Consider the following 27,523-nt stretch of genomic DNA (forward strand, 5'->3'; position numbering starts at 1 on the left):
TCGACGTGACTTGACAATAACGATATCTATTCTGTTTTTGTAAAACTTATTGAGTTATACTCAATAGACTTAAGAAAACAGGTTTGAGAAACTTACGACATTTAGTTCAATCAATTATTTAGTCACATGGAAGATTTTGCTTTCCTTTTACACTCTCTCACTTGTAGTTCCAGGGTCAATTCTTTACTTGCAAAACAGTCTTAAAGATGACACACACAGCTGAAGTGGAGGCTAACCAGCATCATGGTTAGCAATGTTTTCATTAGTGTGACACGAAGCAACTATTTAATGAGTTAAATAAAAACATTGTACGTGCCATGAAACATTTCATCAAACTAGAAGAAAACAAGGCTTCCCGATGTAAAGACATCACATAATGTACAATGCAGGTTTGAATGTATGCTAGCCGTGTTTTTTTAGTTACTTATTTAACTTTAGCATTGTTCAACTCATCACTTTAAGTCACAATACACAAAAAGTAAGACAAATGTGAAACTATACAAACAGTTCTGAAATCTTTGTGAGAATAACCAGACTTAATATGATATGGATTCATTTAAAGTATACAACAAAGTACACTTACTCAAGTACTTTCTTAAGTACAGTTTTGACGTTATTGTACTAAAGTATTTCAATGTTCAGATTCCTACTTTTACTTAAAAAGTCCTTCTTCCATCACTGGCATTTATATTAAGTTATTGATAAAATATTAGTTGATTTTCACCATTTGCAATATGGTGTCGGGATAATTATTTTATGACATATAAACAGACGAAGAGATCATACACACAGGCACAATTATTTACGAAAAGGCAAGAAGAAGAAACAATATGTCTTCGTTTATACAGAGGTGAATCATACGCTTCAAGAATAAAGACGAATAAATACATATAACAGTGACATAACGCACCATATCCAGGTTCTTTGGTGGCCACTGTAGATCGTCCATCGTCAAATCGATTGTTATTAACCGTCTCTAAAAGGAAATATCCGAACATGCCAGTGGACGTTCCCCATGTTCCATGAGTAAACAAACTCCACTCCAAGTCTTATTCTATATTGATGCAACTCCGACACCGATTTGTCTGACTGTCCTACAACTCCCTGATGCATCTCTGTCAACATCCCCAGATGACCGGAGTCTTTCCTGCTGGCTGAACGCCCCCGACCGTCTCAGCTCAGTGAAATGAAACGGGACTGACGGCAACACGCCCCCTTTGCCCCTCCATCTCTCACCCCTCACCATCTATCCCTTTCTTTCTCTCCGTGTCTCCCACGATGACACAGATTCTGGCTGTAGAGGCAGACAAACTGATCTTTGTGGTGCTGTCGTCCCCCTACAGACTGCAACACAGTCCCTGTGTGTAGGCCATATTGGACACCCCTGTCTCCTCAGACTGGTCATTCCTTACACCCACTCACGCTCTCTCCCGCTCAAAGCAGAATAACCACTATTGTCTGGCTGCTTAGGAAAGCATGGCACCAGTTAGGACCAGTTAGTACGCACACACTGGGGCTATTATCCACCTGCTCCATGACAGAAGAATGAACTGGCCAACGCAAAGCCATGCGTCCCGACCTCAACCTGTTCAAAAGTTATCAGCCGATTAAATGGCCGTGTCTATCATTCTCATATATGTGTGTCAGGAGGGACCGCTACACCTTTGGTTTTATCATCTACGCACACGGTTGATCACTGAAAGAAGGAATAAAAGAAGACAAGCCCGACCTCTAGAGACGATAGTAATAATGACAGCAGCAAAAACCGAAGTCAGGTGAAGAAATTCCACAAGAGGTGAAGGTCGGGGGCAAACCACAGGACTCTCACCAAGAAAGCTGGGCTTTTGCATACTGTGCGAAACCAATAAACGTGTTGTTTTCCTTGTGTTGATGTTAAGTTTCACCGTACTTTAAACCTGGCTAAAGCCTGCAGTTCCACCACATGGTTTGTTTCAGGTTTAAAATCTGAGTAAAAAATAAATATGTGATCGCAATTGAAAGTAGTTTGCTATTTAAAAATGCTGTGTTTGTGAATGATGTCCCGTGATGTGACGATTCTCTCAGAACAATCAGTGGTCTGCAGTGTTTTAGGTACTATCCACTTTGTTTCCTAATGGAAAACCAAAAAAGAGCGAGTGCAGTCGAGTAGAAACGTACCGGCAGTGGAAGCACGGCTTATTTTAAACCAAACTACGTTCTTTTCCTCAACCTATTCAAGCAGTTTTGTTGCCTAAACCTAAAGAAGTTCTTTTGTTTGAGTTCAAAACATTACGTTTCATTCATTTTAACGACGTGTTAGAACATGGCGCTTTTAAGTTTCACTTTGACTTCCACCTATGTCATCAGGTTAACCTCAAATATTCATAATACTGATGAAACAATGAGGTGAAGATGATACATTTTGGAAGAAAAAACTTAATTCTCAAAGATTATATTATATTATTTGTTATCTCTGCCCAGTGTCTTGTCTGTTGCTTAGCAGAATGTCTAAAAATAACTTGCAGATTTCAAGGGATTTTAGGAGAAAAGTAAAGTCCTTGGGTCAGGGAAGAAGTGATGTTAGTACGAGGATTATAGGGCGTTTCCACTATTCTTTCATTTTACTACTTCACTTAGATGAATAAAATAAATCTATGTATCCCATGTTTCTCTGTCACTGCATTTTTCTTTTATTAGAATAATGAATTTAGGAGAAGTGAAGCCTTGGCAGGACAATAGCATTATAATGATAATAAAACACACTCTGTGACAAACTGGAATCACCCTGATTAACCTGGTAAGTTCTCAGATGTCTTTACAGTCAACACACTAACTCAATTTGCATTTGACAGCACTGTCTGGTCTTTTTTAAGCTGTGTGCTGCATCTCTCTCTGAAGAATGCGTCAAGCTTAATCGCTATAGTAGTCAGGAAGTCTTTAGTGAAATGCTCAGCGACTAAATCACTCAGAGCCAAATGGAATTCCCATTATGCTCTTCCAGTCCAGTGCATCCCAGCCCATTCTCTGCTGAGGTGCTGAGCTGTAGTGCTTTCCTCTCGGACATTTAAATTCACTTATGACGTCGGCCCATTCTTGTTGTGTAACTCAATTAGAAATGGCAGCATGGTAAAGGATTTAGAGGTCAATGTATGTGAGATGTATGCAGATTTAAGAGTGTCTGTTGGATGTGTGGAATACATGCATGTAATTGAGTGGAAAGAAATTCCATTGTGTGTTTTTTACTCAGATAAATCTTTGTGTGTGTAGCTGTTCTCATGTCCTCTCTGAGTGGGTGTGGGCTCCATTAGTCTTTGCAGTTCAGCCTGCAGTACATAACAGCTGCATCAGGGCGGGTCCTGCATGGAGACCAGGGCAGGGAATGAGCCAAGCTTTTACAGTACTGGTGTTTCATTAGGAGCTCCACCTATAGTGCTTCTACAGCCCCAATGCTCCGCAGGACGACAGAGGAGATGGGAACGTTGGCTGAAAGCAGGCGGCAAACTTCGGTTTTGAAAAGTGAAGCCAATGAGGAAGTGCCTTTAACTTGCATTATTTCTCATGGTCAGCAGGGTGCGACTCCACTGGTTACAAAAAGAAGTCCGATTGTATAGAAGTCTATGAGAAAATGACCCTCGTTCTCACTTGATTTATTACCTCAGTAAATATCGTAAACATGATTTATGGTATCAATTGCCAGTTTCAGGTCTTCTTTAATACAGGAGGATGTTGATTTTGTAACTTATGGTCCCATTTAGAGTAACGATAAACAATAAAGCAGCGTATGCTGTAGGGTATGGCTACCTTGTGATTGACAGGTCACTACCACACGGTGTTGTCCGGTTCATTCAGTTGCTGTAAATTTAGTTTTTTTAGTTTTGATATTTTATCACCCTGTAAAGCACTTACAACTGTATTTATATGAAGTGGCGGTAAACAAATAAACTTGAACGAGCATAGTTAAGGGAAAAGACAAAATCCTGAGCAACAAATGTAAGAAAAACTATGCAAAGTATAAGAGAGGTAAAGCTACAGTAGATTATGATGGCTCCTTTCAGCTATTCCATTTCTCATTTAAAAAAAAAACACAAGTCTATTTGCCCTTATGATGTCACTGGGTGAGGCAGTCCTGGAGGTGCAGTAATGAATCCCTGACATCTGGCTCTACTGTAATACCATATGGTTTCTATTATTCACAGAAGGGCCAGTTTATTCAAATCACAGAACATTGTGAGAAAATAGTTTCTCACTTACCGCTAGTGGTATCAAGCCAGGAACTCTTCCTTTCTCTTTTCAATTCATTCATTCAACACCACAAAGGAAATTCCCTTAACCTTCCTTGCATTGACCTTATTGTTTGTTATCTCAAAACTTCAGCAAATAAAAGCAAACCTGTCCGCATGGCTAGCTACCACTCAGAGTAAGTTAGAAAATATATTCTTTGGGAAATGGGGTGGACTAGCATTTTCTTTTTTATCCAGCTCTTAGTGTTTGACCCTTTATAACATTTAACTAGTGAGTCAAACTGTATAAATGTAAAACATTCACATTTACTTCTATGAGATTAGATCTAGACTGACTCATTAGTTAACTGCGTGGGCATGATCCATTAAGTCTCAGCACACATGTCATAAGTTTATCAGGCAGCATCAGCCCATTAACGCACACAAGGTTCATTGTCACATAGAAGCAGAACGAGAGAAAGACAGCGACAGAGTGAGAGGAATATTCTCTGGGGTTTTGTGCGCGTGCATGCCTGGCATTCCAACAAGCAGCAGTGTAGGCTGGACGATATTACGCAACAGGCAGATGTTTGTGGGAGAGAGTGAAAGTTAAAGAGCACTGAGTCCATTCTGTGGGGACCTGCAGTGAGGGATTGTGGGATAGGTGGAGACCCAGCTGACCGAGGCCAGTGTCAGGGCGGTGCTCACTCCGGGGACAAACTTTGACTAGCGCCAGATACACCGCTCTCCTCGCTCTCACATTACTCTCACAGCCTTGTAATGTAGTTGCATGTAAGACTCTGGCATTTTTACAAATATTTTGCAAGGTTTGCGTCAGACTGAAGACGTACATTATAAAGCCCTGACAAACTGTCAAAAATAATATAATGACTGGATATTCATTGACCGCCCATTCATCTATTATTCCAAATGTAAATCTTCTTAAATATAGCGTTGGGATTTAAAGATTTAATGACTTAAGTTTCACTTGAAATTTCCCTTTATGATTCTTTCCAACTCAATGGACTTTTTTTTTATGGCTGCACCATTGCAAATACAGAAATATTGTAGATTTGTGATGACTTTGTTCATATTTCCCCATAACTACGGCCTTTACAGAAATTTTGGGATTTTTTAGCAAACATTCACATATCTGTGTGTTTATTAGCTTGTCTAAAGTAGATGAAGTCACTGGTTTAAGAGGTTAAATTGAACAGAACTGAAGTGGACTTTGACCCACCTGATCGAGCAGGTTGCGTTGCGACCGGCAGGGACAACTCGGTGAGCGGCAGGATGTAGACGTCCGGGCTGCCCTGGGAGGCCGACGAGTCCAAAGTGGACATATCTGCACAGTACTCCTCCCCGTCCCCATTCTTGAATTCCTGAAAACAGACACAAAAATGCATGGAACAGGTGGCTTGCATTAGACTGCCAACTGTTAACTAGTCTCGCATGAAAAATGAAAAAACTCACAAGCATGCGCTAATCTGCCTGTAGGGGCATTGTAGATCATGAAATGGCTGCATAGCTACTTTAAACAATTTGTAATATTTTACTGCATCAATATACTTATATCTTGAAAAGCGACAGATCTTTTTGGAAACCCCCCCACAATCCAAAATAAATGATATTTTGGCTCGACCGCTGAAGCAGAGCGGAGATAAACTGAGGCAAGCTGTCGTGGCTCGCGTCAGTGTTTCTCTGAGCTGTTTGCGAGGCTGAGTGGAACATCATAGTGTAAACAAAGCCCAAAAGATTATTTGTGCTAAGATTACATGTATCTCAATCCTCAATTTTGCAATTAAGCCTGATGAATTTAGTGCTGAATTGCTTTGTGGAAGCATGGAGAGCCTGCAGTGACTCAGTCTCACTCAATGTCACTAAACTAATTCATATCAACAGACAATAGTACTCACAAAATACTAAGAAAGGAAAATAACTTTTGACTTGATTTACTGCACTTCTTTAAGCTGCCACCTGGCCACAAATTGCACCAAGAAGGAGACTGATCAATAAGACTTCATAACATATCCTGATCACTCATCACTGGTTATAGAGATTTTCTAATATGTATGTGACCATCATTTTGGACTTCAAAGAAACTGTGAACAAAAGGGTTAAGAATAGTGAAAGTAATTATTAAGAAGTGGCTGCAAAAAGAAAAACATGTCCAAATCAAATCCAACAAATGAAAAAAGGCAACATTTCTTTGTATGAAAAAAGATGGATGAAATGGTTAAAATCATAATTAATATCTGTATGTGTACATGTAAATATGTTCCTTTTTTTTTCTTTTCATTTGATGGGTCGACTCATTGGGTGGAGCAACTTTCACCAAGTGAAAAACTATTCTGTAATCACGTCATTGCTTTTGGAATTATGATATGGATAAGATGAATACAGAGTAAAAAAAAAAGAGATATACCAATGTCAGAAAATTATAGTTTTCTAAGTCAGTGTGTTACATTGAGGCATTGACTGAATGAACAGAGAGGAAAGATTCAAAGATTCCTTCTGTCTGTCGAACAGATCGCAGGATGAACCAGAGGACGGGGAGGGGAGGAGGGGGGAATTGGCTGCATCTACCGATCGGATGTCAGAATAAAAGTCTCTTAGTCGCAAGCTGGAAAGCAGTGGGGTCCCAACACTGGAAAAATGTGACCTGCTGCAGCCCTCTTCAACACCCATGGCCCCCCCACACCCCACCACACACACACACACACACACACACACACACACACACACACACACACACACACACACACACACACACACACACACACACCTCGATCTCACACTTCATCCTGTCCCCCAAGAATGCGAGCACATACACAGTACACACTCCCTCGGCCTCAGATCCAAATCTTCACACGGCCCCACTCGCCCTCCCATTCAACATGTGGTTTCACTCTCCAAAACACACACACACTGTGAAACACACACACACACACGCACACACACACACACACACACACACACACTACACACACACACACTGTGAAACACACACACACACACACACACACACTGTGAAACACACACACACACACGCACACACTGTGAAGCACACACACACACACACACACACACACACACACACACACACAATGTGAAACACACACAATGTGAAACACACACACACACACACACACTGTGAAACACACACACACTGTGAAACACACACACACACACACACACACACAATGTGAAACACACACAATGTGAAACACACACACCAGCATTTGACATTTGTTTTTTTTGTTCAATGAATTGATTAAACCGTCAGTAAGAATGTAAGTCTACAAATAGATAAAAATCCCATTACAATTTCCCAGAATGCAAACATTTCTTTGTCCGTCCAACATTCCAAAACTCAAAGATATTACAATCATATCAAACAGAATCAATTGTCAAATTTGAGAAGCTTTGGCATTTTAGGTACTTTTGCTTGAAAAATTGTTTTTTTCAGCTAATCAATTGTCTAATCTTTTCAGGACTCAATAGAACATGCTTTAAAACAGAAAAACTAATCATAAACAGATTTACACTTTTTTCTTTTAATGGAAATCTGCAAAAGACATTTATTTTAATGAAGTGTTATTCTCAAGCTGTCCTATAAACTTCCTTTAATAGCTACAGATCAACACATGCTTTGTCCATTCTTATCCCGCTGCCAAAAGAAACCCCCAAAACAGTTGATGTCCCTGCTGGTAGATTAAGCTGCACAAAGCTCAGTGTGTTTCTGTGACCCCCACAGCCTCTCCAGTTAGCTTACCTTTCCTCAGAGTCCACAGGTAAGGATGGCATGTCAAACGCCCTCAGCTTTGGTTTCAGCATCTCAACCTCTCTCTGGTTTTCTCACACACACAGACACCCATAAAACACACACATACACACTCAGTGCCCCCCCCCCAAGGTTCCCATTTGTGTGATGGATGCAGGGCAGCAGGAGGTTGGTGGTGCCAGGAAGAGTGGCTGCAGAAAAAGGCATCATCATTCTGCAGAGAGAGTCTCATTGTTGAGTCCAGAGAGGAGGAAGAGGAGGAAGAGGCTTTGAGGCTGACCACCGACTGTCCCCGGGACTGCTGGGGATGATGGGATGGAGGGAGAGAAAACTAGGAGCTGGGGAGAAGAAGGAGGAGGAGCACTATCTCCCAGTTCACAGGCCAGAACGAACCTGTGGTTGTCTCATGAGGGAGAGAAATTGAGCCCCACAAAAATGTGAGGGAGAAAAATACAAGTGAGAGGAGGAGGGAGGGGGGTGCGTGGGGTTCACATACTATACATGTGACATCACTCCCTCTCTTCCTCTCTGTTTCTCTCCCTCCCAAAAGCCAATGAACATCTGCAGGGCAGTCCCCTTCCCCAGGCAACACACACACACACACACACACACACACACACACACACACATTTGTGGTTAACACTATACTTGTGAGAATTATTCTCTGTCTACTTTAATTCCTGACCTCTGAACCTGACCTGCAACTTCATCACTACATATGTCTTAACCTGAACCTTAAACTTAACCCTTCTTCTGACCTTAAACTAAATGCAGTATCTTCTTTGTTGGTCCTGTGCAGGGGGGATGAGTGATTCTAAGTGGTTTAACAACTGAATATGATCTTTGAAGAACTTAATTGTTGGCCCAAAAGTTGCTTTTGATAAGATAAGAAGATAGGTGTTCTTAAATGTTGAACTATTCGTTAAAGTGTAAAAAGATTTTACACAAAATCAGATTTTCATTTAAATATATATTTTGTAGTGTAAAGAATTTCCTAATGTTTCAAAGGTCAGAATCTGCAACCATGGTAGGTCCATTTACTTCTATATTTTAACATGATGTGAGCAATGACACAATCTATTCAGAAATGTCTATTACTGCAATATTTAGAGTTTAACCCTAAAACCAAGTCCCCTAAACTAGCGCATAAGTTTCTCATCTTTCTGACACTGTCTGTAAAACACAGAGAGCTTTTCTCTCTCGCCTCCTCTTGAAGTTTTTTTTTTCTTCTGAAATTCCGTCTTCCTGCTCTGGGAGAGTCTGGGTCTAATTCCAGAAGGGGCCCTGAGGCCGGATGCACTGTGGCCTCATGGGTATGCCCTTCCTCACGCCCTCCCAGCCTCTCTCCTCCCCCTCTTCCCACCCTTCCTCGGACACACCCCGACAGATCCGAGCTGGGTGGTCCAACATGGCAAAGACACAAACCAGACATGATTCACAGTATACATATTGTTTATCTTCAATAGGCTGTATGCAAGGAATAGGCATCCAACAATTCAAGATGCACACAGTGTTCAAGAAAGGACAGGATGTTATGTAATATGGCTACAGACATCCATATTCAGTGCAGCTCTGTGCTTCTTAGGACATTCAAAGTGGAGAGAAAATGAGGGTGAAGAGAGAGAGAGAAGAGAGAAGATGGAGATGTACCCAAAGGCGAACTCATCATCATTCACTCATCTCATTATTAAAACAGTCTTACTTGTCGGTGATTCTATGAGAAGTCATCTGACAGGCTTAATCTTTTGTCAAGGTGGCATAAAACACTTCCTCTAAATCGACCTGAATTGTAGGTTAATTGCTTACATAATGCTGTGACGTAAATTAATAACTTGAAGAATAAATCATGTTGAATTGATAGTTTCAAGCGTTGTGCAGGAACATTAATCACAGCAGGGGCTTGTTGTGGATGTAATTATTTTTTGTGCTGATTAATCATTTAATTATTTTTTCAAACATTTAATTTGACCTTATAAGTTCCCAGAGCCCAAGGTCACTTCTTTTTTAAATTATTTTTGGCCAACGAGCACTCCAAAACCCAAAAGATATTTAATTTACAATAATATAAAGCATAGAAAAAGTTGCAAATCCTCACATTTAAGTGGCAACTTGTTTGCTTTAACTAATCATTAACCCATAAGAACCCACGGTGACACAGATATCACACAACCTTTAAATGTGCTGGAAAGTTCCCTATACAGCTTTACCCTTGATTTTAACTCATGAAGTCCCTAAGTGACACATACTGAACATCCTGGTGGGTCATGGGCCAGGTCATGTGATTTTCTGTTGCCATAACAACATTTCCAAGATGGCCATGTGCCATGACAACACATGTGACAGAACTAGCTAAAATTAAAAAGCTTGTTTTTTGTTGCTAAAGGTAAGATTTAATTAAGCCATTTAAGAATTAGAATTCTTACATAGCATGTCCTTTATTACATTCAACCTGTTGGGAAAACATTTCTTGATCAAATTCATATGAAACAAATAAGATAAATATCGAAATATCGGACTTTAACCTTACAATTTCTCAGAAAATCTAATGTGACACATTAGTCACAATAAGAAATATGATTATGATCTGCTCAGTTCATTTAGCTGATTCAAAGATATTTAGTTAATACATTTTATATTGTTCAATTCAAAGAATATTTAAACAAACAAACAAGGTGTTCTACACTATAACGGTCATATTTCAATGTCATTTCATTTATTTTCTGTAGTATGCATAAGAAGAAGCAACACAGTGTTCAGGATGCACACTGTATGATACAAGGTGTGCCATAGTGGCTGACAACATGTCACACAACCGTTTTCAGACCCTGCTGGCATCTCTACATTTCATTGATAACATTGATTTGTCAAACAGGCAAGAAAATGACAAGTGGTGGAAGATCCATCCATGACTTGATATGTTTCGCAAACAATGCCTAGAGATCACCCCAGAGGAGCACAACTCCATTGATGAGCAAATGGTGCCTTTCAGAGCGACTCGCAGCCCAATAAGGCAGTATGTCAAGGGCAAGCTGCACCCTTGGGCAATCACTGCACTTCCTCTGGAATCCTCTGTGATTTTGTGGTACTGGGAAAGAAAAACCTCACTTGGCATGGGAGGTGACGTTGTGGTCAAGCTGTGTGAAACTCTACCATCAAACCAAACCTACAAAGTGTTTGCAGACAACTTCTTTTCTTCAGCACCACTGGTGCTCAAGCTTCTTCAGCAACAGATCTACTTTGTAGGAACACTCCGCAACAATCACTTAGCTGGTTGTCAGCTGGAAGATGAGAAAAGTCTTGCCAAGAGAGGCAGAGGATCTGTTGATGCCAGGGTGGTGAAAGAGGAACGCATGGCCATTGTCAAGTGGTATGACAACAGATCTGTTACCCTGATCTCATCCTACTGTGCAGTTGAACCTCAAGACAAAGCTTGACGCTGGAGCAAGTGAGACAAAGCATTTGTGGAAGTCCACAGGCCACACATTGTCAAAGAGTACAACACATTCATGGGGGAGATAGAGCTCCTAGATGCATGCGTCGCAAGGCACAAGTACCACATGAGGTCACAGAGGTGGTACCTGTTCTGGCAAACCATAATGCTGGGCCTTGTTAACGCATGGCTGATCTACCGCCGTGATCGTAAACTACTTGGTAACCACAAGCCACTGAAACAAAGGAGGTTCCAGGCAGAGATCGCAACTAGCCTTATTCTTCTGCATTCACAAAGGGGCCGCCCATCACTCAATGCTACATCTCCACCACCACCTCCCAAGAGGGTTCATGCTGGAGTTCCAGATGATGCTCGCGCAGACCAGGTTGCACACTGGCCTGTGAAACGGGACAAGTGTGACCGTTGTAAATTCTGCAGTTTTCTAAAGGCACAGTAAGTTGTTAAAAAAGACCTCCAATATGACGCAGTCTTACTTATTTTCTTCAGGTTGCAAATTTTTTTTACAAATCTGAAAAAATGTTTTTTTTGTTATACCTAAGAAGTAAAGTTACAATTTTGTGAAAATGCAAATAAAAAGACTAATATTTGTTACCAAACATAAAGAAACTCTTTGGCTGATATATTTTCAAATGAAGAATAACGTTACCATTAACGCCCAATGTGACACATATGTAACTTTTCAGATCTTTCACACTAGGGGGGAGGGGGGGGGTATTTTGAAAACAATGTCAGAAATATGTTCTATGTGGTCTATTTAGTCTGTGTTATGTTCCCCTTAATTTTCTCTAAAGTAGAAATGGGTCCGGGTTCTTATGGGTTAAGAAGTAAATGCTGATTTAATGACACTATCGGCATTCGAGTTGTTTCCCTATAATCCTCTCTTTCACTTTGCAATTCTGTCTGCCACTGGGTACCATCTACCGGGAAAGTGAAAGCTTGATTAAAGGCACAAAGGAAGTGCGTCAACCAATGCGGAACCAAAACAGGAAAAGGATAGTACTTTTGTCTTCCCTGGTAGCTACCTGTAGCTATGTAAGATCTGTGCAGTTATTATCCCCCAGTAGCGGAAATGGTGGACTGTGGAACAACCAAAGTAACTGTGGAAAACAGACTGCAGTGTGTCCTGTGTTGTTGGTCGTTCTCCTTGTGAGCATGTTAGCATGTTGACATTAGCATTTAGCTCAAAGCCCTGCCATGCCTAAAACAGCCTCACAGTTCCGCTGGTTGTAGATAATTAGTCTTTTTCTTGATAAACAAATTGAATGATTAACCAACTAAAGGTACTCTGTGGAGATTTGGACCACAAGTGCTGTTTTGATGACAGGGGCCACCATTTTGTTTGTATCTTTTGGGCGAGGACAAATGCGTGAACAAGCACGTAGTGGCTATAGGTGATGTGATACACTTTCCTGCCGACTGATGTATTGATGTAAATGTGTAGTGCGTGAAGGCTATATGACATCCCTCGGTTTCAAGTTATTCAAAAGCTGCTGGTGGTAATGGGCAAAGAAACATAGCGCCAAAAGGCTGCGAAGAAGAAGACCGGACTATGTGAATATATATAATGTTTCAAAATACTCTCAAAATCTATTTGCAAATATTTTATGAAGAAGGAAATGCTTTGTTAAGCCTCAACTTTACAAAAGAACGAGATTTGGTAAGAATCACTAAACGTAGATAGAAATATGTATGTTTACTAGAAAACTCCACAATGTATCAACAGGAACACAAAGCCGACACATATTTAAGCAAACTTCTGCGTGCTCCTCAGAAATAAGGCTCTACAGCAATGACAGAAAATGTCTGCTATTTTATCTACTTCCCATCAACATTTTCCAGTTTAAATGGCTGGAGACCTTGTTTACTGAACATAATGGATATGGTATAAAAGCTAAGAGGAATGTTCCGTGTTCAAGCCATTTGCAATAATGTTCATGGACAAAGAGAGAGTTAGAGTGCATATATCTACGCAAGACTCCATAAAAACTTCATATGATTTAATGAGTGTGTGTATGAGGGAGCAGAGGTGTGTCGGTTTGTCTTAATGCCTCATATTTTTTTCATATTTCATGTAGAATCTGATCAGAGACGGCGTTAGGCTCAAAGGAGACGCCCACCTTGAAGCCGGTTTTGCTTTTCTTGCAGCAGAGGCAGGCCAGCATGAGGAAGACGAAGGTGAAGAGGCCTGAGAGGGAGATGGCCACCACTGCCAGGGACGACGACCAGGACAGCTCACTCAGTGGAGCGCCATCTGCAGGACACAAGTGGTACACACAGGCAGAAAATGAGCTGAGGCAAAACACTTTGAGATTAGACTCTGTGTTGTTTGTTTGAACTACTTTAATGTGATCAACTGCATTTAAAAGCTTGTATGGAATATGAGAGCAATTCGATTACAGCAATAAAAGGATTGTAATCTTATATAAATAGGTTTTACATCCAATCATTTCTAATGTATTACACAGTAGCTCATGAACTGACTGCTTTCTCAGGAGATCTTATATTTCCATTTAGTGACATTTAAATGTTTGATTTACAGCTTGCCATTATGTTTCTGCTCAAAATGAAATGCTCTGAAACATTATAACTCTGTAGGATTCATCCAGTACAAAATGAACTCATCTGTTCAGAGAACCAGGTTAGAAATCAATGTGTTGATTTATCACCTTTATCCAGAAAACAGAGGCGTATATTTTGCTTATTAGCTTTGCAAATAAAGATAACCTTTACTAGCTTTACTATTTTCTTACACAATAAAAGCAACAATTTTACATAAAGAGGATTCAGAGGGTGGAAGGTGAAACTTTGGTATTTGTTTTAAACTGTGTCACTATTACAATTCCCCATAATCACACTTCTGTTGCAATAACCTCTGTTAATGTGTTAAAAACTCTTGAAAAATAGATAGACATAGATAGACATGTACGCGGTCAATATATATAATACATTATTTCTATTGTGTATATATAGAATTAGTCTTTTTTCCCCCCAGTTTATTCCTTACTTAAGCTAAGTTAAAAGTGTTTTCCTGTCCACTATGGTTGTCTTATTATTGGTTGTTAAAGATGTAGGTACTTTTTTTTTCCTTTTCTCATGTTTTTATTTTTGAAAGAACACAATTATTGTAAATATTCTTATAAATAAACAAGAATACTTTTATGAAACCCACACAGCAAACATGTTGGTCATATCCTCCACCAGTTGGCACTGGTATAATACTTATAATATGGGTTCAGAGGTTCAGTAGTTTCATTTAGAAGAATCTCAAATGTCAGCACCAGTATACATCTCTTGGACAAACAAAACAACCAATAAGCCTGCTCCTGCTCCTGCTCCTGCTCCTGCTCCTGCTCCTGCTCCTGCTCCTGCTCCTGCTCCTGCTCCTGCTCCTGCTCCTGCAGCAATACCTTTTGTTTCTTTATCTTGTTTAGTGGTTTTGACTAGAGACTGAAGACAGGAAACACATGGAGACATGCAACCAGGCAAAGCCCCCGCCGAGCTCAAGACTGCTCAAAATAAATGCTTTTCAACCACACAGCTCTGCAACATGTAACCCAGAATTGAAAGCGGAGTAATACAATACAATAAGACATACCAAAGGGCACTTTGGCACCACATGTGCTGAAGAATATGATAAACACCTCCTATTTGCCCTAAATGCATCATTTTCTCCGTTTGATTTGTCTGCAAAACGAGAAATTTGGTGATTTAATTCAAATTGGGATCCAATTATAATAATGATACATCATTAATGCAGTTTACTTACAGTATTTACACACTCTAGTTCCACCTCTGAAGCCAAACAGTGTAAATCTACACTGTTGGGATATTTCCTCACGCTCCACTTCTCTTTCCTTCTGCCGCTCTGAGCCTCGTTCTGTATCAGTGTAGCTCATTTTCAGACTGTAATGGTTTGAATGTCCTCCATGTGTGCCGCATGCATACTGTACAATTTCATAAATAATATCTTGTTCCCAATTTTATGGGGCATTTTTTAGATTTCCCTCTTTTCTTTTTCTTCTCATTATGCGATGGCTTCCAAAATGCAACGGTTACCAGGGAAACAGATTGGACAGACAGCCATGTCTTCAGCTGTAAATCTCTCACACTGATTCCTGCCAACTGCAGTGCCACCCAGCTCGACACACACACAGACACACACACACACACACACACACACACACACACACACACACACACACACACACACACACACACACACACACACACACACACACACACACACACACACACACACATACACACACACACACATAATAAACAGAGCACAGAGAGTCATTTCTGCTGCCAGTTTGTGCTGATCCTCTGAAAGCTGGTGCGACTGGCTCAGTAAGTATCATTCTCTTAGTATAATTGGACAGTGCGAATATTGTCAGCCAGCTCAGAGGTTTTTTGGAACATGAAGTCCTCTGAATTCTGCAGAATTCTTCCAGAGAATGGGCTAAATAAAACCAATGGTCCAGTAAGAGTGTCGTTAAAATTACAATGTGATGCCACATGAAGCAGAGTGGGAGGAAGTAGAGGAAAAAGCCAACTTGCTAAATCAGTCAACGACCCTTTAGTGCTTTGAAATGCTATACAAGACGATTTAGATTTAATTACTCTTTGTTTGTCAGGGGGTAATTACAGAGAGCGGAGACATATTCTGGCTATGTTGTGGATTATTTAAAACTCCCTCGCTTACATATCAGCACAAGTGGGTGAGTTAATATTTGAGGAACACACTTCGCTCCACGCGCAGCCAGTCACAATAAAACAGGGCGTTTTAGTCCAGCTGATACACTTGTACATTATTATTATAAACAGATGCAACATTTTATTAATACCACACCCCTAGTGACCAATGCGATAATACTTGCAATAAATGAAAAAACATTCTTGTTGAATGAAAAAAATGTAATGAAATGATTTCTAACATTCCTTTAAGAAGAAATGTAACATTGAACTGAACACGAAAAGGCACCAATAAAAAAAGAAAGTTAAATTTTGAAGTTCAGTTTTCTACCTTTACTCTCTTATTACATTACATTACAGGTCATTCAGCAGATGCTCTTATCCAGAGCAACTTACAGTGAACTCACCACAGGGACAGTCTCCCTGGAGCAGCTCATGGTTAAGTATCTTGCTCAGGGGTACAATGGTGGCAGCCCTGGTATTGAACTCACAACCATCTGGTGCCGTACCACTAGACCACTAGGCCATCACCACCCTTATGGTGATGTGATGTGATCTTATGTCTCAATCATTGACATGCTCCTCCATTACCAGGAACACACTGTAGTTTATTTTGACTCAATCACTCAGACAATGCTGGAAACACTGACTGGAGCACCAAATGTGAAAGTAGTCCCCAACAAATGCACGATTCTCTCCGGTTTGTGTAACGTTTGTTAAAAACTACAGTACCCTGTGTCTTTTTTTATTATTAAAGTTTATAGTATATCTTTATTTGGAACGAATGGACTTGAGTCCGAAAACATTGAGAATTATTTTATTAAATATCCAACAGAGGAAAGACACCTCTGTAACCTGAATCCACCACCAAGTGGGCCAACACAGGCCAGTAAGGAGAGATGAGTGTAGGAGAGGGGGGAGAAATGGAGGAGAAAGAAATCATTCATATCTAATTTTATGCCAGAGCTTTTTCCAGTGGAGTACACTGAGGTATAGCAGATAGGCAGGTGCAGAAACAAGCTTAGTACAGCAGTTTGTACGTTGGCTAGCAGAGAAGAGGGAAGGAAAGAGAAAAATTATTGTAATTTTTGGTGCAGACTTGTGATGCTGCCGTACAGGTCTTATTTAGCCAGTCAGCAACTGCACAACTAAGATGTTATACATCCTCTTTTTGTAACTCGCTGAGATGGGATGGACTTTCCCAGAAACACAAAAAAACCTTGTTGTTATGTTTTCTTCCCTAGCTGTTTAAAATCAATGCCATTGACTGCTAACCTTAATGAAACAGAGAGGATTCTGCCTCTTGTTAGCCGTAATGAGCCCAGCTCCAAAGAGAAATGTCTGCAGCTAAAGGCTGTTCAGTTCACAGGGGTATGTCCCTCCTGAGAGCTTGATTAACTGCACTCAAAAACACAAGATCCCATTAACAATGAAACTGGACTGACAATTTCTGAGCTCCTGCATATTTTCTCTCCTTGTACCACTTGATGCTGCTAGCACCTTGAGTACCGTATAGCTCTCAGCTACTCAGAGATGGTAGCCATTTTTAGCCTCCCGAGGCAGAGAGTAAACGACTAAATGATGAAAAGTGAGCGAGCATAAGGAGACGAGAGGAGAAAAGAAAAGGATGTGAGAAAGAAGAAGAGGCTGAAGGGCTGTGTACTCTGCAGTGTCTCCCCCAGGAGAATCTCCCCAGCACTCAACATAGAAGAAAACTCAGCGAGCCGAAGAGCAGCAGCTCCAAGTCTCACAGAGAGCGGACAGAACTAGAAACTAAAACCTGAGTCGATCTGACAACCTGACATGCCCACTCTGCCTTTACAGAGACAGAGCGGGCGGAAAAATCACTCAGGGTATTTCTGCAGCTTAACGAGTTAGCCGCAATATATCTGTGAACACTGATCTATTGTTTTCTCTCCTGTGTTTATGAATTAAGAGCAGAGTTTTTTGCCAAGATAGTCTTTCTCGGTTCCTTAAATGTTTTTTTTCATCTGTGAAAGAGGTGATTTAAGTGTGTAGTGTTGTAATACTCATTTTGTCCAGGTTTCTTCCAAATGTCTCCATTCACTCTAAACACAAGGTGCACACCTTGTGTTTAGAGTGAATGGAGACATATAAACTCACCTGGAAGAAAACATGAATATTTGTTATCATATTTAGAACATGGGGTAGTGGTGCACTTCAGCCTCTTGTGGCGGAAATGAGTATTACAACAACAACAACAATTATTCACCTGCCAAAAAATGTTTTCACTTGTTCTTAAATCATAAACACAGGAGAGAAAACTCTTTACATCAGACTTATAAACTTGATCACCAGAATTTTCTTTTTTCACTTGCTTCTCGGGGCTTCCGCATAGAGTTGATCAGACCTACAGCAAAAGAGCAGCTCACTGGTTGTAGTGCTCGGCTAGATCTGTCACTAAAAAGGTTTTGAGTCGTTCCTATTTATGGTAGAGCAAACAATAAGCAACTAAGCTGTCTGAGCTCCAGCAGTACAGTACAGGTATGAGTCATTGTACTGGTGGGACTTGGCTTGTCAGACTTAATGTGTTTGGCATGTTGGACATTTAGATCAGAGCTGACAGACTGAGTTAACCCTGTCAACATAATATCCTGCCTCTCAGCATCATTAACTCTGCAGCTGCTAAAATTGCACAAAACAATTGCTCTATAATCAAATCAATGTTTATTTTGGTATTGGCTTGTATTATTGCTTTACAGGTAGTGCTCACTAATCTAATTAAGCAATCAGGGATCAGTGTGTTGCTATTGTAAAGCTGCTCCATTCAGTTAAGCCGACTGGCCTTTATAGGACAAAGCGATTGCCAGTGTTCTGCTGCAGTTGTGATCCAGAGGGGGCACACCTTCCTGTCGAAGCAGAGTAGTTACAGCTCTGTCCTGGCTCTCTTCCTGTGCCCGCTGCTCATATCCAGCTCAGGGGGATCTGCAGGAAGTGTATCCAGGGGACTGCTGACACCCTTCATCAGCCCTGGTTACTGTCCTCGCCACAGCTAAATGATCTAAAGCTCAGCAGAGACAGGTGAAAGCACCTGAAGGGCTGTAAACTGGCCAGAGCAAAGATTTTACACCGTGATCCTAGTTAAGGATGAAAGAAGCACAGAGTGAAGAGGATAGAAAGGAAGATATTAATTCCAAAATGTTGTCCAGGATGTCCATTTTCACCAGGCCACTGTGTCATTAGCAGTCTTCTCTTAACTACTGTCTTTCATAAAAGCATTTACATAAAACATTTTAATAAAACATTTCATTCTCAGAAGCAAAGAAATAAAAGTATTTAACCCCTGAAGGACAAGACAGGACACACACACATACACACACACACACACACACACACACACACACACTAATGTCTAAGGTACAAACATGGTAACCAGAGGATCGCTATACAAAGAGTGTGCTATGTCAGATGCAAATGTGACCTATAGCGTCTTGTAAAGGTTGCCATCCCACACAATGAGCTCGCTCGTACTGTTGACTTCATTATGTGTCTGTGTGTGGCTGTAACTGAATGATTCATTTCATGTGTTCCCCAAAATTAAATTAAATTAACGAATAGAATCCTGTACATACGACATCTATTGCACGTCTGTCCGTCCTGGGAGAGGGATCCCTCCTCAGTTGCTCTCCCTGAGGTTTCTTCCATTTTTCCCCCTTTAATTTTGGGGTTTCTTTTAGGAAGTTTTTCCTTGTGCGATGCGAGGGTCTAAGGACAGAGGGATGTCGTAACCTGTACAGTCTGTAAAGCACACTGAGACAAATGTAGAATTTGTGATATTGGGCTATACAAATAAATTTGATTTGATTTGATTTAGAAACACAGATTATTTCAAACTTTAGACTGTAGTGAAATAACAGCTTGCATGTTGAGTGTTGAGGGATGCTCTACAACCTGACGTGGAAGTTCTTGTTTTTCTATCCCTGTGAAAACCTTTGTTTGAACTTTGGAATCCGGTTATTTGGCCTTTTTTTCAATCGTAAAGGTGTTTATGGGTCATGATTAAAACCCTAAAACTTAACAGTTATAGAAACAAATGAACAAAACCTGCCACAAGTGAAGATTCTGACATTTTAAAGTAGTTTTTTTACACCAAGCCTACTACAACTACAACTACTGCTATCTTTTAAAACAAAAATCATGTTTATGTATAAAATATTGCGTAATACAATGAATAATAATATATGAATAAAGGTTTAGGTATATTTTGATTATGACCTCCGCCAAGGAGGTTATGTTTTTGTTTATTTTTAATTTTTTGTTTTGGTTTGTTTGTCAGGATTACATCAAAACTACTGACCCGATATTCATGAAACTTGGTTGAATGGCGACTCATGGGCCAAGGAAGAAGCCGGTACATTTTAGATACAGATACAAGCACAAACATTTGTCATTAATGGAAATGGCCTTCACAGAGGTCTGTGCTCTCTGCGTTCCCTTCTAATTTTAAATAAAATAAGAATTTGGGGAAAGAATCCATGCAATCCATGTTTTTTAATTAGGTAAACAAATGCCAAACCAAATCACCAGTGGATAAAAATCCCATTAAAAAACCTGCGTTAATTATCCTGTAATATGAACTAAAGATCCTATAAATATCAGAAACGTTGGGAAAGTTCCCACAATGTGCAGTATTAGGGCACAGGCCATTTATATAGACCGAACTTACGTCATAAAAGCCTTTAATTATTATTGTATGAGCAGATTGAGGAGCATGGGCAACATTTAGGGCTTTACTTTGGTCTAGGGTAAGTTTCCTTAAGGGGTAAAAGTATTTCTTAAATGCCTGTTACAGTCTAATTTACCATTGTTGCGAAATCACAAAAATAACCTCTGATTCTGTTGCAGAGGGTTTTAGGGTCAGGACTTAAGGAATGGATACAATCAGTAGATGCTTCTCCCTGTAAGAAATGCCTGAGTGTGTCTGTGTGCCAAACCAGTGACAGAGACAAAGCTTCTTTGCTCACAGCCAACCGAGCGACTGCTTCAAAAATGCTGGGCTGGTGAAATAAATCACTGCTCCCGCTCTGTCCTCTGCTACCCTGCAACACTACTGCTGACACCGTGCTTCTATTAGGAACCGAGAGAGAGACGGGGACGGGGTGACAACACGAAGACTCATCAGTTATAAAAAATAAAACAACAGGAGGAGAGGTAGAAGATGACGTGACAGCAGGAAAGCAGATGGGCAGAGGGAGAGTTAGAGATGGTTAAACAAGCCCATATGGGCCAAACACATGTGAACGGTATGAAGCTGATGATCTGGTCATGAACAATCTGTGTTGGGGGCCACAGAGAATCTGTCGTACGTCTGATGGTGCACATGAAATAATGAAGTGATCGTCCTTCTGCTCATTTCTTCACAACAACTGATGCATGTTTGTCATCGGAGATCTTATTGTAAACACATCCAAAAGTTAGCGAGCAGCTGCCGATGTGTCTGACTCGAGAACAGTTTCTAAATCCACTGGTTTCCATGGTGACTGCTTCCCCCAAATGTTGTTCAGCCCTCCTAACGCTCACAGACGCTGTGCCAAGACAGAGATGAACCAGCCCCCGACACGAGAAGAAAGTAACCTACTACGCACTGACCTGAATAAAACCTCCAGTCGTGCATGTTGGCACAACGTGGGAAACAACACTTTGAGAAAAATAAAAAGTTCTCAAGAGGTAGTAGCTGTTCATAATGAATACAATGTATAATTTGGTGGCAGTTATGTTTGTAATGTGACATCAAACCAAAATATTTATACAATTGAAGTTTATAGGAGTTTCACAGCAGAAAGAAATTCAACTATCTAAAATTAGGGATGCAAAATATGGATTTTACCTGCTTCTCATGGCCGATAATAAATTACTGATCATTTCACATTTTTGTGTCTAAGAAAGGCTAAGATGTAGTGAGCAAAGATGGATGATATAATGCATAAATATTAGGGCTGTTACATTAATAAACTCCCGGATGTAACTGTTGATGCTCCGTTCTGTGAGATTCCTGCAGCAAAGAATGTTCGAACCATCGGAGAACTGCAAGCTGAAATATATATATAGATATATATATCTATATATATATCTATATATATATATCTATCTATCTCACCTCAACGCAAAGCACGTAGCAGCTCGGAGCTAGCTAGCACCGCCGCTGATGCTAAAGTGAGCGACCCGTCTCTCATACATCTCGATCAGGCGTTCAGACGCAGAATGAGTCGGTCTACCTGAGACACGTTAACAACTCCATGAAATGTATTGCAATGGACTGCAGGTGGTAGAGGACAGGGGGTGAACGGAGGCTTTACACATGGCGTCAAAGACACAACTTTTAAACCTATTGTTTATTGTGCAATGAAAGATGTTGATTTGAAAATGCACTTTATGTCAAACTGTTGGTCTGTGCTGTCACCATTCATGAGTTTGTTTAAAGTAGATAAACCAAAATCTAAAACTTATTCCACCACTGCCCGAAACAAAAAGTCTCTATTCACCATTAAATTGACACAACTACATATTGTACAGCAACAAGGATGTCACAACAATATAAAAACACAGAGGACGGTCATTTCTTTGCAGTTGTAAAAGTCACCTTTACTCTTTTACACCCGACATCTTTAGTCAGTAAATGTAAGTTTTCTTCACCCAATGGTCATTGTGATCCGACAAATTCAATACTTATCTAACCCGATGAAGTGTATATTGTTCTCATATGGCGTGAATGCTGAATTGTGTAACAACCTATGTCACCCTGAATGTACGCCGCCAGAGTCACCTCTCCTCTTTATCCAAAGAGTCAAATTCAAACGCGTCACAACTTCCTGTATTGGAATTCGACACCCTCCCTGAAGATTCCCCTTCTGAAGCCTTTCAGTGTCATTCCTCCTGCTGCTCTCCAGTGAGATCATCCTTTGGAGTTACAGAACTGTATACAGTTTGGACACGTCCACACAAATGGATTAGCTATTCATATCATGTTGTAGTCGAGTCTATCGTCCCTCTATATAAGCAGGCAGCCCACGTACTGTAACCTAATTAAACAGGAAGCTGTAATTCGGAGCAACTAGCCATAAAACACACCTCCCCGGAGCAGACATACGAACACTGTTCAGCCCCCTTGTACAAATAATAGAATAGTTCTCCAGATCACTTCTGCTGTCAGGAGTACGTTTATTTCAGTGTGTATGTGTGCATTGATGTGCGGTCTACCTGATCCGACCCGTCCTGCTGTGGCAGATACACTTCAGTATGCTGAGAGCAGCCGCGTCTGTCTGTTTCCTTGCAGCACACAGCTTCCACCTGAGGCTTTCTCTTCCCTCCCCAGATGATTCACTGCCCAGAAACACCTTCAGCCTCGTCTGATTTATTCAGCACACAGCTCCCTGGAGGGCCCAGCAGGACGTCCAGCAGTGGAACACATCTAAATATATTTACTCAAGTACTGGAATTTAGAACAATATTTGAGGGATTACTTTACTTGAGTATTTTTAGTTTGGGAGACATTGTTGTCTTTTCTCTGCTGCAGTTATCTGGTGGTTGAAGTTTGTTGTTGATCAAGATTTGACTTCAACATGAGATAAATCTTTCTTTCTCTTTCCTTCCTCTTTTCCTCCTCGTCTGCTTTACTTCCTTCTTTCCTTTTCTTGTTTCCTTCTCTCTTCCCTTCTTCCATTCACCTCTATTTAATTCCTTCTTCTTTCCTTCTTTCCTTCCTCTTTGCATCCTTCCCTTCTTTCCAGCTGTACCTTTTTCTTTCCCAATGATTCACTCTTTTCCCTTCCTCCCATCTGCTTGTGTTGTTCCCCTTTCCTTTCCTTCTTCAACCAATCTTCAAATAATTGATAATCCCCAAAGCCACTAGCACTTTTCTTTACGCTGAATATTTTTTCTTTGTATACCTGTTTGATTGCTTTTACTTACTGCAATCATCATAGAGTATTTTTCAACTTTTACTTATACTATATTTCAACAACATTTTAATGTTCAGTTTCAAATACACTCACAGAGGAATTTATAGTGAACGTTGAGTGAGATAAATCAACAGTTCTTATAGACTTGGGGATGCACAGCCTCTTTGGATATCTACACTCAAAGCTTAAGGTTTGAGTGTACTGCTAAAGATCACAACACAGAGAACCTGTGGTGCAGCTGCATCCCTCCCACCGACCTCCCATCACAACAAACATAAATGTCACTCCTTTGTTTGCCTTCATCTTTTCTCTCCATCCTTACATGATATCACTGTCCTTGGGGGATGATGGGATTTACATACGTGGGTTTTACTGCTTGGAGCTTCTTCTCCATATGGGGATAAAATGCAGGCATGTTTGTCTCTGTGGGGTAGCTTTGTCACAGAGAGCAAACACAAGCAACCCGCTGTGAGGACTTAACTTTGAGTAAACAAAGGCTGTGTTGGCTCATTGCATGACACGGATGTAAATATTAATGTAATATGCTCTTAATATGATGATTAAATTGTTTTTGAGAATTCTGCTGTCTCTGTTACATTCATGAACTGTGCATGTTGCATTAAGCCTCATACGTTTGGTAGGATGGTGCTTTACTTTGACTGCGAGACACATACGGTAAATAATGCAAAGATAATTACAACGTAATGTGAAGTGTATTAACAGCAGCGCTCAGTACGATGCACCACATTACTCACAGGACACAAATAATAAGATAATATGTAAACAATGAGGAAGGAATGATTAACTGCCATCATGTAGAGTAGTAACGATTCGATATATATCATCTTTAAGATACGCCTTTATTTTGAAATTCCCATGGCATGTCTGTGTCACCATTTTCATCCAAGCACCCCTCATTCCTACAGAGCCCAGTAAGAAAATCTGTTTTATTTAGTTGATATAAATATAACTGACAAACGGCCATATGATATCGATTGCACGCCCCTAAATTGAATAGAATTTAAATCCTATCAAGTCACACTTTGTGACATTAGCAACAATCTTATCATTGTCCAAATAATTGATATACCGTATCGTGATGAAACGTGTGATCTAATCCCTTTTGACCACTAGGGGGTGAAAACAAGCAGAAAGATATTTAATATATACTATTTATATTATGTATACCACACACCTAATAGCCACAGAACAACATTACCATCGTGTTTGCATCTACCTGAGTAATATAAGTCCAATATAGTTTGGTCTCCACCCGCTCCTTTAGCTGCTAGCTGTGTCTGCTGTTTGTTTGAGGGCAGGTAGTGTACGGTGGGATAAAGAGTTTATTTGATGACACATTTTATTTAATGTTTGCAGCAGATGATGAGACCGCTGAGACTGTACCAACGCTGCTGTAAAAAACAATGTGTGAGGCTGCACTCAGGCACAGCGGTGCTTTGAGCTAAATCCTAATGTCAGCATGTTAATATGCTCACACTGACAATGTTAACATAATACTAATCCACAATTTCTTCATCACATTTGTACACTTATGAATCCTTTAGATCTTGAATCTGCCTTTAAATTAATATTCAGAGTATTTGTCAAGATGTTACCTTGAGAATATTATTCAGTGTGATATGTAGTGAAAGCCTGGCTTTTATCAAGTCCTTGTAGTAGGGAGAGCAGCACAGAAGCAGGGCATTATGGGTCTCTGGAGCGTGCGGTTCAAGTGTAGCGCAGCTTCACCGAGACCAGTGAGGCATGAAAACAAAACAAGCCTTTATGTAGATGTAGAGCCCTTTTCTATGCATGCACAGAAACATCTGGCAACTCGTACACACAAGAATGTTGGAAACACGTAGGAACATCACATACATGGTTCACCTGACTGGACCTCGGTGAGCATGAGAGCAAAGTGTGAACGCTTCCCGCTGTTGTGCGGTTCTCATCTGGATGAATCATCGTAAGTCAATGGAGCAGAGAAAATGCAAACCATCACACATCACAGACCGTGAAGGACGCTTTCAGTTGTTCCGCCATGCTCATCACTTCCTCCACTTCTCTGTCTATGTCCTTAATCTCTAGCTGTGTTTCCATCCACCTGTTTTTATGCGCACTTTCAATTTGCGCATAAAGAAATCTGAAGATATCTTGAAATTGAAGTTTGCTTGGCTGAGGTGGAAACGTTGGTGTATGTGAAACAGATTAATCATGTACATGAAGCATGTGATGTCCACAGAAGCTTCTGCACCGCTGAAGAGACAAACAATATTCTGCTCATCGCTCCACATAGATGTGATGTAACCTTCCTCACAGTAATACATGAAACAAACACAAATCCCCTTTTCAACATTGTTTTTTTTTCCACCGTTGGAGGTTCCACTGGTGCTCGTTTAAGTGCGTCATCTTGTTGCACCTGATTCTTGATGATGATGGTTTTCTGACTGGAGAAAAGGCACAATCTACTGTATCTAGAAAAAATAACTCCTAATAATCAGCATAACAGTAGTGGGTGGAAACAAGCATTCATTCACATTTTCTTTTTGCAAATTTTATCGAAATTCGGTTTCCATTTTCAATTCATTTGAAAGGCAACCTGACCGCTGACTGTATCTGTAACCTGTTTATCTTTTTCTACACTCATACAAAAATGTGCTTCTCTTTCTTCTGCTGTCTGTGTCTGTGTGTGGATGAACCTTGCAGAGAGAAAGAGCGAGGACACTGGAGCAGAATGAATCTCTTCTTCCAGCACTCTGTCCCCCCTGGCACTGACTGCACACGCTCAGATGTGACATCACATCACAAATGCCATGCATTACATAACACACACACACCTCTCAGGAGAGAAGATTTTAATAATCTTTTAAGTGTATTATGCATTTTAACTTTTGACTAACTTAGTTCATACTGATTCACTCTAATTTGGAACAACTCTGAACTTGGATCAGCTCTCACCTTCCCGCCACCGAACAGCAGGCAGACAGTGTCAGAGACCAGCTGGGGATCATGGTGGAGCATGACGCGGCTGAAGAGACGAATGTGTTCCACAGGAGTTGGTGGAGACCAAAGGCAGAGCTCAAAGGGGAGCGAACCTTCATCAGGTGGCCAGAATACCGACTCCAATATGTTTTAAATATTTCTCCAGTGTATTCTGCATGTATGAATAGGCAACTGTACATTTGTGATAAAACAATGGAAATGTCATTTTGATATGGAAGGATTGTTTTCGTGATTTTTGATTTAGAGTGACACGGACACACTTCACTTCCTAATATCGAGCTTCTCTCTCCACAACAGAACGTTGTTTACTGTTATTAGTGTCTTCTTGCAGCAGGAAACTGATCCGCTCCATGAAAAGATGAAAACAGTGAGCCATGTAAGTATTGATGAAAACACAATACAGAAGAAAACAAATACAAATGATGTATAAATAAGTATGCTAATATGAAAAAGGATGTTAAGGAGTACCTTG

At 40.4% G+C, this 27,523-nt stretch overlaps 1 protein-coding gene across 5 annotated transcripts in view; it reads right to left on the reverse strand.

Annotated features, from left to right (window-relative positions):
* Positions 1 to 27,523, reverse strand: part of aatkb (apoptosis-associated tyrosine kinase b) — a 61,514-nt gene that overhangs the window by 13,729 nt on the left and 20,262 nt on the right. For 3 of the 5 annotated variants that reach the window (XM_029455994.1, XM_029455993.1, XM_029455992.1), the window contains exons 2-3: positions 13,552 to 13,685; positions 5,440 to 5,581 (exon numbers count right to left, since the gene is read on the reverse strand). In XM_029455994.1, coding sequence (XP_029311854.1) covers positions 5,440 to 5,581; positions 13,552 to 13,596 — 187 coding nt within the window. In that variant the 5' untranslated portion in view covers positions 13,597 to 13,685. Of the gene's footprint in view, positions 1 to 910; positions 1,156 to 5,439; positions 5,582 to 7,974; positions 8,622 to 13,551; positions 13,686 to 27,523 lie in introns of those variants that run through there. The other 2 variants (XM_029455995.1, XM_029455996.1) reach the window with 2 other exon arrangements.

The sequence above is a fragment of the Cottoperca gobio genome, chromosome 19 (assembly GCF_900634415.1).
Source record: "Cottoperca gobio chromosome 19, fCotGob3.1, whole genome shotgun sequence".
Taxonomy (NCBI): domain Eukaryota; kingdom Metazoa; phylum Chordata; class Actinopteri; order Perciformes; family Bovichtidae; genus Cottoperca; species Cottoperca gobio.